General features: G+C 42.1%; 1 protein-coding gene across 1 annotated transcript in view; it reads right to left on the reverse strand.

Annotated features, from left to right (window-relative positions):
• LOC115329253 (proline-, glutamic acid- and leucine-rich protein 1) overlaps positions 1-13,744 on the reverse strand; it is a gene marked incomplete at its 3' end in the record, with an annotated part of 67,067 nt that overhangs the window by 33,763 nt on the left and 19,560 nt on the right. The window contains exon 2 of the mRNA XM_040222058.2: positions 3,683-3,869. Coding sequence (XP_040077992.2) covers positions 3,683-3,869 — 187 coding nt within the window. The remainder of the gene's footprint in view (positions 1-3,682; positions 3,870-13,744) is intronic.

Genomic DNA, 13,744 nt, shown 5'->3' on the forward strand with positions numbered 1-13,744 from the left:
CAGACCGCGACGTCACGATATTGCGAATGACATTTAAAGCGTGAAGTAGAAGCGTTCAATCTGGGCCTCTCGGTGACAGTTTGCGTTGGGCCGGCTGGCTAGGAAAGCGTCTCAGCTGAGACTGGCTGAAAGAAAACCGTGCAAAGGTTTGGGGCGCGCAAGCGAATTGAGAAGCGGACTCCCGCTTGGCTCGTGCGCTGGCTTTGGCAGTGCTTTCTTTCCCCACCTCAGCTGAGACGCTGTTTCTATACTCTGCGATAACTTTTCTCGGCAGTGCAGGGGAAGGCAGAGGTAGGCGCTCCCTCTCTCATTTTGAACGCTGATAGAGGCTGTATCGGCTGTATAAAGCTGTGCGCGGGCTCTCCTCCTCTCCACGGAAATGTCAAGAAAAGTTGTCGCGTTGGGAGCGCATGTTCGTTATTCTACCCTTGAATATGGGCGTGACGAAAACATCACATGCGCCAAGTTTTCAGTCACTAAGAGTTACACCATTTTACTCCAGCGACGCTGAAAAAGCTTAATTTTTTCGAGTCGCGTTTTTAGAGCTCATGATCAGTGCTAGTGGATGTTTCGCGGCCTGTGGTTGGCTCCGAGATGCTCGCCTATTCAAACCGATGCATGGCCAAACTTTCTCAATACACGGCTCTGATCCAGCTTAGTCACGGTGGACGCGACCAGTCCGGGTTTTAAGGGTGAGTTTAGCAACTGAGTGTTTTGTAACTTCGTCGAGAGCTAATGAGGTGAAAGTGTACTACCCAAAAGGAGGGCGCCACAGTATGTTCGAAACTTCGACGCTGGGGGCCCATTAGGTGACCTCCGGCGCTCCTTATTTGTGGACCGTTAAACCACATCGTCACTTTCTGGCAGTTTCTCACTCCAAACGAAATATTCCGCACGGGTGTCGGTAAGCGCCGTTGAAGTTTGGCCGTCGATGACGACGTGTTGGTTGTTAGACCCCCTTGCAAATGCGTCCTCGTTAGAACGGGAGCTCTCCGGCGTTCCTGGAGGGTTTTTACTTTGTGTGCTTTCGGCAACGCCACCCCCAGGCGTTGTTTTCCCAACAAGACAATAAAAACAGACTACCTTGGTGATACCAGCGTAAGGGAGTTAATACACGTTGAGGTGAAACGGGTTGGGAGCCTCAGGGGAGAGTTGGCACGAGGAACTAAGTTCGTAAAAGATACTTTTCAGAGTCCCGCGGTTGCTCCCCAAATCGTTGTCGATGGTCGTTCTGCGCGAACTCTTGCAGACCTATTCGTCGGTACAAGCAAGTCCGCTGGACATGCATCACAGCAGTAAGAGCAGAGTGGTTTTCGGTCAGCCGTTCACCATATGTCCGTCTTTCTCGGTGTACATTGTTCAACGCTGACGTAATCTGGCTCTTCCTGAGGTCGGGAATACTGTGGCGTTAGGGTATTCCGTTGAGTTGGCGTCGGCTACTAAAGAGCAGTTTATGACAGTCGTCGTGTGTTTGCGTCGTAGGTCACCCTCAATTGGACAGTTGCCGCTGCGCCCGCAGAAGTCTCAGGTTGAAATGCCTGTTGAACTTCTTTCCGAACAACCTAGGCAATTGAAATGCAAGCAGGGAGACTGGCGGCAGGGTTCATTCCTCCTGTTCAAGGTCGCGGATGATGTCACGAAAGTCTGGGAGGCTGGCGTCGAAGTTGCAGCTGGACGACTCAGTGTATGGAGACGCCAGGATGTCGTTGATCCTGATTGGCTGAAGGCTGCTGTGCACTTTAGGTTTTGAAAGTCGCGCTGACGAACTCTTCAACTGATGACTGAGAGTAGCGAATAAGGTCGCCTAAGGTGCTGTACCTCACGTCCCGCACAAGAATTCTCAGCTTCTCTTCTGTAGCCTCAGTGTCAGTGCGGGTGTTTAGGCGCATCACATGGTTCACGAAGGCGGTTACGCTCTCGTTGGGACCTCGTGCCCTGGCCCAAAGCAGATCAGCTCTCTTTCGTCGATGCTGGCTGACAAGCGTGCGCTTCAGCTTGGTCTTGCAGACTTTACACGACGTGAAGGAGCATTTGTGGTTCCCAAAGCAGTGCCTTGCAATTCCTTTCAGCCAGAAGTACAGGTTCGGCTGTAGCGGGTCATCTGTGCACCCAGTTTGGCGGGCGACGCTGTCATATTGGTTAATGCAGTGCTCGACGCGTTCGTACACCTCGGCCAGTTATGGCGAGAGAGTGCGAGGTTCGACGAGCATGTAAATAGCGATAGAGAGCGGCCAAGGTCTGCTGCGATGGTTTCATCATCGTTCATTTTACAGTCCGCATCGGTCTTGTGGCAGGTGACCAAATTCCGGTGGTTCTCTTTTTTTGCGGTGACTAGCTCAGTGTTTAGGTTCTTCTTAATCTATTAGCATGGTTCGCTCTCCTTGTGGGACTCGCTGGTCTTGTGGGCTTTCTGCCGGCATCGTTATAGGATATGATTTAGTGCTCCTTGGGTGTGTACGAACAAAGGACTTGGGATAAAGTACCCCGCAACTCCACGAGGATGTCGAGGATGACTAGTAAAGATAGGATAAAATTACGAAGCAGCCGCATGATGACACAATGAAAGCACACGCATGGAGACACGATGAAAGTAGGCAGCAGAACGTGTTCGACGAGTGCAGAGGAGACGGAGGCAGCCTTATTCTCCACTGCATTCGCCGTACGCGTTACAGCCCATTGGAACGCGTTCGGCGAGTGTAGTTTAGACACAGGACGTGTTGCAAATCTCCATGTAATGGATCCTAGTTATTGCGGCGAATCATACTAAGTGGCAAGACAGAGCTACGCTAGACGCGGGAAGGTTTTCGAACGCCAAGGTACAGAACCTTTACTCTAGAGTCAGATCGAGTACATCTTGTAACACGGTCACCTAGCTCGGTCTACCCACTAATCATTAAAAAAGCTCGGCGTTCTAACGTCCCCGGGCGCTCCCGTCTCCCGTTCTTCCTCACTTTCTCGGTGCATAACACTCACTAGGTGAGCACACCTAAGAATAGGTCGTCTGCTTTATGACGAGTTCTGATTGACTTTGATTGGAAGGATAGTGGGTAAACCTCAATGCTAGATGTTTGAGATCAAAATATTTTTTTAATCAGACTATAAGAGCTAGGCGTTCTGATATCATAGCAACCGCAGTGCTAGAAGCAGACAAACTCGCGCTTTCCATACTTTGTTTTCGCCATAAGCGAGAACGAAGCCGAAGAACAGAAGACGTGCAATCACGGACGCACGTAGTAAAAGCGAGGAGCCATAATGTACGAGTTTAGCTGAAGATAGGAGACGCAACACAATATGACAGATGCCAAGATGTTGAAACTTTAGCTTAATTTGATTAGCAACACCAGCTTGTACCGTCGGCTGCGTTCTCACCAAAGGTGAAACACAGTATAGTGCACGTCTCCTCAGCCACGATGGTGCCAATATGCTGATATCCAATCGGACCGTCTTGAGGCTCCTCAATTTGCACCATGACGGCGCAATGCACATCCCTCATGTTATTTAGGTTCTTAATATAGAGACAGTTTCATTATTCAACTAAATTATAGTACACTATTTGACTTCATAACATTAGGTGTGACGGCCGCACCAGCTCAGTTCTAATAGAACCGTCTGTATTCTTCTGAACTTTAGTTATAAAACTCCTCACACAAGGAAAAAAAAATAAAAGTTATGTTGTACTTACATTGGAAAGGCATTGTTGGTGACCAGTCCAGTTCCCGATGTAGGAAAAGTTGTAGCTTTTATTTCCGTCTGACCAACTTGTATTTGTCAGGCATACAAGGTCCGACCCGTTGGCAATAGTTGAAACGTTGAACCTTGTAATACTTCCACATTTGTTTGATACTTCAAAACTGCTAAGCGCTCCAAACCTGGCAAATAACAGACACGACTCAACAAAATATTTTTTTTGTCGTCAAGCTTCGCAATTTGGACGAAGAGCAACAGGTAAATATTTCTTATTCTAGATATAGTCCTCAAACTGCCACACATTATATTTTATTCTAATTGCTCATTTTTGAAATGAGCTTTTGATTTTAAATAGTTAGTGAAATTGCAAAATTACGACAAAAATAAAAAAATATATATTCCACTTTGTTTTTCTTTATTACGCATTTCTTGGTATCCACGGAATTTCGCGGTATATATTTGCGCAAACTTGTGAAACACCTTGCAGGGCTATGAAAATTGAGATGCGCATAACCCAGCATAACGTCGTTATTTATAAAATTGAGGTAATTCCAAGCGCATGGGATAAGTGCGTTAAATGTGGAATATTTTGAAAACAATTTATTCGATATAATTGTTGGTTTATTTTACTGCCCTGTAGTCCAATGCGGGGCATAGATACTGCAATAAAAATATGTTATACAATTCGAGGTACATGTATTTTTATTCCTAAATTTTTATACTTAGAAACATTTGCTGTTTACGTAACAAGATATCCCTTAGATACGTCTGCAGAAATATCGAAGAAGGTTTCTGTAATAATATTAATAATAATAAATATATTCCAGCATTTGGTTTCATCATTATATAAGAGTCAGGTCTGTCGAAGCCAGTGATGGCTTGTGTGACACGACCCAGCAATGATGATAGCCAATATTAGTGGTAAACGGGCGTTCTTGGCGTTGCTAATAGCAGTCGGTGTACAATTTCAGAACACTTAACGAAGGGCACAAATAAGACAAACATATATGATTGCTACAGCTACACTATACCATCCTTGAAGACAAAGTAAACTTATATATTTAAACACATATATGAGACAGTGTACACTTTCAAAAAGTAAAATAAAAATGTAAATGTTCGGATAAAAAGCCGAAAGCAATACCGATATGTGTATACAGGCATATATCACACAATGATGCACCGAGACCTATATATATACCCATATTTTGGTCTACGCATTCGTACACGGATATACAAATCTACAAGTAAGTACTTCATAGATAAAGACACAAGCAAATGCATATGTCGATTCAGCACTAAATACAGAAAGACCCAAAAAGAGTTTGAAATGTTATTTGTAAAATCAAATGCAAACATTTTTTCTAGCATTTTTCTTTTATATGTTTTTTTTTTTTAAAGATCGTGGTGAATCGAGGTGATTAAGAAAGTCTGGTAATTTGTTAGAGATGTCAGGGACGTAAAATGTTCGCACAGTGGCCCATGTTTTTAATAATATTAAGCGAACATCGACCACCGGGCCGTCAAGCGCCGTGCCGCGGAGGGGTGCGGCAATACGGGAGAGATTACGCGCGTGCGCACGAAGCAGTTTCAAGTGCGAGCGCCGTCTGCTAGGCTATTCCGTTGACCGGACACAGCCCCTGCTCCCTCGCAAAAGATTCAATTTCTTTTTCTCTCTCTCTCTGCTTCTCTTATCTGTTGGTAGAGCAAATGTCTAAAAAGAGAGCGCTGGCGTGATGCACGTCGTGCGCAGCATAAACAGAGGCGCAATGACGCGCGGTTTATGCTGCGCCTGAGAAGTATCATGAACCACGCAAGCAAGCGCTGTTCAGGTCGTTGCTTAAAGGCGGTTAGCTCTGCCAGCAGATAAAGAGCAGGGGTTTTGTGTGGTCGACGGTATAGCTTAGCAGACGACCCTTGCACCAAAAAGAGCTTTATGCGCACGCACCAAATTTATTCCCTATCGCCGCACCGCTCCACGGCAAGGCGCTTTCTGGCCCGGCGGTCGACTCTCGCTTGATAATATTAAAAGATTGGGCCACTGTACATTCTTTCCACAGTTGGTATATATTCGAGGAATTATAAATCGTTCACTATTTCTTGTAAAGTGTTTAAAAAAGTGAGGTGTTTAAAATGGACTCTTCCAACGATGTTTCTGGATGACACGTCAATGAAAACGAGGCAGAAAACGCTGTAGGCCCACTGACGAGGACACGTCACCACCTTGTATTAGCGAATGGTCTACCGGATCAAAAGCCTTAGGAAGGTCAAAATATACAACGTCTATCTGTCCACGTTGACACACAGTAGGCGAAACAAAATTAAAAAAAAAGACACGAGACTTGTCTCAACAGACCTTCTACGCATAAAGCCGTTTTGTGAAGGGATTATCTTACGCTTGAAAACGGGTTGAAATGCGTTCAAATAAAACCATATCATTGATCTTAGCAAAGCGAGGTAGCAACGACACAGGTCTGTAATTTTTTACTTCATCCGCTCTGCCATTCTTATCTACTGACACTGTAATACAGGGTGTTTTTGTTTAGCTGCGCCAAATTTTCAAGAGAAGGAAACGTGAGATAGAGTAATTTAAGCCCTGGGGAAGTGTCAATGGCCATGGTGACCACTAGAAAAAAGGTGAAATTAGGTAATCAGTTAGCTAATTAACTAAAATGTTTTAACTAAGTTCTTAATTTTTTACTTGAAAGCACATAATGTATTAAGAAAATTGAAGCTCGACATCAATATAATCTGGCCCTGCCATCAAAGTTTGGTTAAAAAATATGTAGTAGGTGTTACGATGTCAGGAAATGTAACTTTGGTACACGGCGTGAAACTGAAACTAAACGAGAAAGAGCGCCGGTAACGTAATTGGTCCGCCCTTCCGGCCCCCGTGGATCGTCGTTATTGCAGCCAGCTTCGCCTATGCAAGTGTAGCCGGCCGCGATAATAACAAATCGCATACTTAATAGGGCGGAGCGAAAACTTCACCGGCGCTTTTCCTTGCTTAGTTTCGGTTTGACGTCGTGCACCAAGGTGAAATTTCTTCACCCCGTAGCACATACTACAAATTTTTAATCAAACTTTGATGTCAGGGCTAGACCATATTGAGGTCGAGCTTCAATTCTCCAAATACATTATGTACTCTCAGGAGAAAAATTAAAAAGTTAGTTAAAATATTTTAGTTAATTAGCTACCTAATTACCTAATTTCACCTTTTTTCTAGTAGCCGCCATGGCCATTAACATTTCCCAGGGCTTCAATTACTCTATCTCACGTTCCCTTTTCTTGAAAATTTGGTGCATCTAAAAAAAAACACCCTCTAGATTTCTTCCACAGGGAAGGACATGTAAGGCTCTGTAACGACAAGTTAAAAAAATGCGTTAAGACAGGCGCAAAAACAAAGGAGCATCCTTTAACAATGAAGCTTAGAATGCCGTCAAATGCAACTGATAACTTTGGCTTCAGTTTTCTGATAGCAAGTTCAATACCAGTAATTTCATAAGACAAAATTGTCATGTGATCACTGGCATTATCACTTGCGCCTTGCACAGGCAGTCCAGTTTGGCCGCAAGAATAAACCGAAGAAAAATAACTCGCCAATCCATTTGATACATCTTCGGACTCATACAGCATATTACAAAACGAGTCACCTATGTTTATTGTTGACGAAGGTATACCTGTGCGATCCTCTACATATCGCCAGAAAAACATTGGGTCACGATTTAAACTACGATCTACTGGCTCACGATGTGATATTTCACGCGCTTCAGCAATGTATTAGATAGCGCACGCGACTCAGAAAATTTTCGATACTAAAACGTGGAATTTTCGAACTTATATTTCTGATGACAATGCAATTTTTTTACTTAGAAGGGATCTAAGCTCGTTGGAGTACCAGAGCGGATAACGACTTGTGTAAGGACGCGTTTTGGGCACGAAACTTTGAAGTGCATATACGGTATAGTTTGCAAACACTTCAACGGCACGATTTCCATCGATCCTACTATATATGAAAGCCCAATCTGCATTATCTTAATGTTCATAAAGGCCAAAGTAATCGCCTCTTGAGGAACCAAGCGACTCACGGTTTTTGTGCTTTACTTTCTCCACAGAAATCATAAAGGAAACGACCGACCCGTCACCTTATAGTGTTAGGAAGGTATCTAAATAAATGAAATGAATTGAAGTGAAATTGAATTATTATTATATTATTATTATTATTATTATTATTATTATTATTAAATTAAAAATAAAAATAAACTAAAAGCATCGCAGTCCCCTCCGAGAAACGAACCAAGCAACATCGAAAACGGCGAGCCCGCGCTGTAAGCTGTTCCCGCACTCTTCTTCAGGGGCCACAAGAAACGCATCGAACTACGTCAAAGTGTGCTCCGCCACCTCACACTCCTGCACCCTGCTCTCTACCGTGTTTGCCGGGAACGCGCCAGGCGACATCAAGGAATTGTTCGACGGTGAGCTGGGATCGGTCGCATCACCTAACATGAAACATTTGGTGAGTGCTGCTGTCTTCGCCTATTCACTCCACTGGTGCTGTGATCTGTGACCTGGTCCGCGGGCCCGAGGCTGCGGTCTACCTGGCCAAGCGCCAGGACACATTTTGTCTTCTAATCGTCCTCCGGTTCACTTGTTGATTTATGGTTTGATTCACAGCTAGTTCACGATGAGTAGGCGGAAAACGTGCTCTCTGAATTATTGTTGCTCCGTGAGCTCAGAGAGATAGAAGCAAACGTGGAATCTTTGCCAGCGTTGCATGCAAAAGTTGACCCTCTGCTCTTTTCGAAAGAGCAGTTCACGAAGCTCTCTAGGTCGGTTCAGGTGCTTAATGTTGCGGTGAAGAGTGTCCAAAAGCGGGACACTACAGGTAAGGCTGAGATGAGCAGCTCAAAAGCAACTGTTCAGGCGCAGGCGAACCAGCTGCAGCAATTGCGAGATTAGCAAAATGACGTGGAACACAGTAGAAATGCAAACCTGGAACTTCGAGGCTTGCCCTACAAACAAAATGAGAACTTGAAGGAGAGGCTAACTCAGCTTGCCTCGCGGCTTGAATTGCCACATTTTTCGAACATCGACGTTGCGGCAGTTCATTGCCTTCCAGCAAATCAGAAGCAATTTTGACAGTCCTGGTGCGTTTTTCATCAGTCGCAGCAAAAAGAGAGCTGGTCCAACGCACGCGGAAGGATGCAGCGGCTTCACCAACCGGAGGAGCTACAAAAGCTGTTCTTTAACGATAACCTTTCGAAACTAAACCGAGAACTGTTCTGGCAGGCAAGGACTACAGGAAAAGATAAGAGATATAACTTCGTATAGTCCAAGCGAGGTAAAATATATAGGTAAAAAACAGAAAATGCTATTCTAATTCGAGTCAACAGGCAAATAGGTATTGATAAGATTGTATGAATAGCTCGCCATCTAACGTTTCGGTATTTTCAGACTTTTTTTAAAAGATAACTTTGGTCCAAATACAGAACAGGGTTTTACACTGCTAAGTATAAACATAAGAAGAATTTGAAAGTACTGGGAAGAATTCAAGATATTGGCGGAATTATTGCCAGCCTTTGTTGCTATTTTTATTGCCACGTAAATTAATGTTACAGACGAATGTCTAGATGTGTTTATTTTGCAAGGTTATTGTCCATTTTTTGTAACGCGACCACTGCGTCGGAGTGGGGGCATAGCCATTTTTGCAAAGGATATTTATGCCGTGGCACCCCTCGACATTGCATTTACACATGCAGAATGCCTAGCCATTAAAGTGAGTCTTGGCAATTTTATTCTCGTTGTTTGCTTTCTATTGCCAGCCTTTCACTGGTGTTTTACGTATTATATTGCAACTTGATGACATGTTGCAGCCGTGGTGGTCGACAGATCAGATTTGTCTGGTAGGAGATGTGAAAATAAACATCATATGTTCTAGTGAAGTAGCTGTTTCGGATTACCTGTCGATTTTATTTGCAAATGAATTGGAATGTACAATACATGTTCCTACTCGGGAAGAGTTGCTAAATAAAAGGATGGTAAAATCGTGTTTAGAGTCGTGCACCTAATAGCTCTTTGAGTTCCTGCGTTATCACGCAACGATTAGCAGATCAATATTTTGTGGCCTATCGTTTTTCAAACACTTCATTCCTTTTTGCTTAACGACCTTCATATAGCAAGGGAAAAATCAATAAAATTTAAGTTGTGATACTCAATCTGTGCAAGTTCGATGATCAAATCACTGGTTTTGATTGCTTAACACTCATTCAGTGTAATTCTTTTGTGTACCTGTACAAAAAAAATTAGTGAACGTTTAAAAATATTTTTTAAATATTTGAAAATCTCAGTCAACGGGTTGTTATAAAGAAACGCAGAAACAACTGGTTAAATTCTGACGTTATTCGATCGATGGCATATTGAGACTGGATGTGGACGCTCAACAAGCGTGCTCCAAAAAATCAGGCCTTATCTTTAGATTACAGGGTTTAAAGAAATAGAGTGTCCGCTTTTATCCGTGTCACGAAGCGACGGTACTTTTTACATCAGTTCAATGAATCGATGAGAATCGCGGCAAAAACGTGGTATGTGATAAATCACCTTCAAGGACGAGATAGTAGCTGTTTCGCTATCATAGATCATTTTGCTGGGAATCCCGCTGCAGTGGCCAATAACTTTAATTATTACTTGGCAGGGGCTTTGGAAAGCTCATCTTCGGTGCAACATGGCTGGTGCACGCTGAGGCATTAGCAGGAAAACGCTGAGGCATTAGCAGCCTCAGCTCGCCATCTAATGTTTTGGTATTTTCAGACTGTTTTTTTAAGAGAACTTTGGTTCAAATACTGAACAGGATTTTACACTGCTAAGTATAAACATAAGAAGCATTTGAAAGTACTGGGAAGAAATCAAAATCTTGGCGGAACCATTGCCATCTTTTGTTGCTATTTTTATTGTCACGTAAATTAATGTTACACACGAATGTCTAGATGTGTTTATTTTTTAAGGTTATTGTCCATTTTTTGTAACGCGACCACTGCGTCGGTGTGGGGGCATAGCCATTTTTGTAAAAGAGATTTATGCCGTGGCACCCCTCGACATTGCATTTACACATGCAGATTGCCTAGCCATTAAAATGAGTCTTGGCAATTTTATTCTCATCGTTTGCTTTCTATCGCCAGCCTTCCAATAGTATTTTACGTATTATATTGAAACTTGATGACATCTTGCAGCCGTGGTGGTCGACAGATCAGATTTGTCTGGTAGGAGATCTGAAAATAGACATCTTATGTTCTAGTAAAGTAGCTGTTTCGGATTACCTGTCAATTTTATTTGCAAATGAATTGGAATGGTACAATACATGATCCTACCCGGGAAGAGTTGGTAAATAACCAGATGGTAGAATCATGTTTAGACCATGTTGCATTGCGCACACCTAATAGCTCTTTGAGTTCCTGCGTTATCGCGCAACGATTAGCAGATCAATATTTTGTGGCCTATCGTTTTTCAAACACTTCATTCCTTTTTGCTTAACGACCTTCATATAGCAAGGGAAAAATCAATAAAATTTAAGTTCTGATACTCAATCAGTGCAAGTTCGATGATCTAATCACTGGTTTTGATTGCTTAACACTCATTCAGTGTAATTCTTCTGTGTACCTGTACGAAAAAAATTTGTGAACGTTTAAAAATATTTTTAAAATATTTGAAAATCTCAGTCAACGGGTTCTTATAAAGAAACGTAGATACAGCTGGTTAAATTCTGACGTTAACCTATCCATGGCATATCGAGACTGGCTGTGGACGCGCAACAACGTGCGCCAAAAAATCAGGCCTTATCTTTAGATTACAGGGTGGAGTGTCCGCTCTTACCCCTGTTACAAAGCGACGGCACTTTTTACATTATTTCAATCAATCGGCGGGAATCGCGGCAAAACATGGTATGTGATAAATCACCTTCGAGGACGAAATAATAACTGTTTCGCTATCATAGATCATTTTGCTGGGAATCCCGCTGCAGTGGCCAATAACTTTAATCATTACTTTGCAGGGACTTTGGAAAGCTCATCTTCGGTGCAACATGGCTGGTGCACGCTGAGGCATTAGCAGGAAAACGCTGAGGCATTAGCAGCCTCAGCGTTTTCGCAACTCAAAGAAAAACGGAACTAGCAAGAATTATATTTAGTTTTCGACAAAATAAGCCACCCGGCATTGACGGTGTGTCGGCATTTACGCTTTAAAGTACCTTCAATACTCTTGCTGATATTTTGCTGTTTATTTTAAATGAGTTGTTAGATAAATATTTTATTCCAGAAAATTTAAAGACCACTATAATCAACCCACTTTTCAAGGGAGGACAAAAGGGCAACATACAAATTCACAGAGCAATATCAATATTGCCAAGACTGTCGCAGATATTGGACAAATCTCTTCTCGCAAGAATGACGTAATTTCTGAAAAAATTTAATATTTTGTTTAGCCGACAGTTCGGTTTCACTACAAAACGAATTAAGTAAGTAAGTAAGTTTATTTCCCATCAACACTGATGGCGGAGGCCGAGAAAAAAAGCTGTAAAGTACAGCTTGACAAGGTCCTCGACCTCCTACATGAGCGAAACAGCAGAGGCGCAGGAAAAAAAGAAGAACGCATACGAAAAAGATATTCTATACCAAAACATGGTTCAAGGTAAAACAAGAGGACACCATACAAGCGCAAAATACGTACTAAGCAAACAAGGAATAAAAACAAATGTATATATATATATTAGAAAATATTTAAAAACAAATATTACATAAAACAGGAAGTCATTGCTAATTTACCTATCTTAGCTTATAAAATATTCACTAATGTGTGTTAATGATATTCTATTCAATTCCAGTTCACTCTCTTCTAACTGGTTCAGTAATTTAGGCAACGCAATATCAAACCAACTGGGAGCCGTAATTTGTCCTCGAGCCACCATCTCCCAAAGGTGTGCATGACGAGTGTGGTAAACGGGTTCTTTCAGATATAGATTAGCCAAATTTGTAAGGAAACGTGTATTTCTATTGTTTTCTGTTTTAAACATATTACTAAGTCTCTATTTGTATAAATTGTATATGCTAATAACGCGGAAAGCCCCAAAAAGACCAGCTGTATGAGAGTCAAACAAGGCGCCGCCGATATACCTCCAGTATTTGTTTTGTAATAAAAATATCTACTCAAGGTTCGATAATGCAGTTGAGCCCCAAACAAGATGGCCATAATTTAAATACGAATAAACCAGAGAATTGTAGATTAGTCATTTCACATTCGTTGGCAAAATTGGTCGCTGGCGATATATCAATCCAATTATTCGTGACAGTATGAGAATTATATAATTTATGTGATTATCCCAGGACATAGTCTCAGAAAAGATCATTCCCAAAACCTTAAAATTGCTTACAATCTTAATTGGGGTTGTGTTAAGAGGAATATCTCTCATTATTCGAATCGATTTATTTCTCGTATTACTTTACATTACCACTTTTGGTACGGTAAAGTGGCGGCAAGGTAAATACCTACCACTTTTGAAAGAATTTTCATATATGCTCCATGGCGCGTTCGAACAAAACCTGTATAGCTGTGCTTTTTTCCTAGATATAGCAAAAGCTTTCGACAGCTAACCATCATATTTTATTACAAAATTTGTATGCGGTGGGTTTTCGTGGACCCCTCCGTGGACCTCTCCGATCAATCCCAAGATGTAGTTTTAGACGTTAAAATTAACTGTAGCAGTAAATTACAAATGAAGGCCGGTGCCCCCCGTGGCTAAATTTTATCTCCCATGCTTTTAAACATTTTTTATTAATGACTTTGTTTCAACAGTTAACAACTGTACTATGTTCCAATACGCGGATGATACGGTTCTGCTTTTAAAAAAACTTGTGCCATGAAAAGGCAATAAAAAATCCGCAAAGTATCGTAATCAAAGCTATGTGGTGCTATTCTCAAGATGCCATTTTCGTAAATGTGCAAAAGACAAGGCTGATTTGTTTAAGAATTTTTCTAAAAACCAGAATGATTCAGAACCCTCTTTTTTGAA

Source organism: Ixodes scapularis, unplaced genomic scaffold (assembly GCF_016920785.2).
Source record: "Ixodes scapularis isolate PalLabHiFi unplaced genomic scaffold, ASM1692078v2 PGA_scaffold3__209_contigs__length_174095766, whole genome shotgun sequence".
In the NCBI taxonomy this organism is placed as follows: Eukaryota; Metazoa; Arthropoda; class Arachnida; order Ixodida; family Ixodidae; genus Ixodes; species Ixodes scapularis.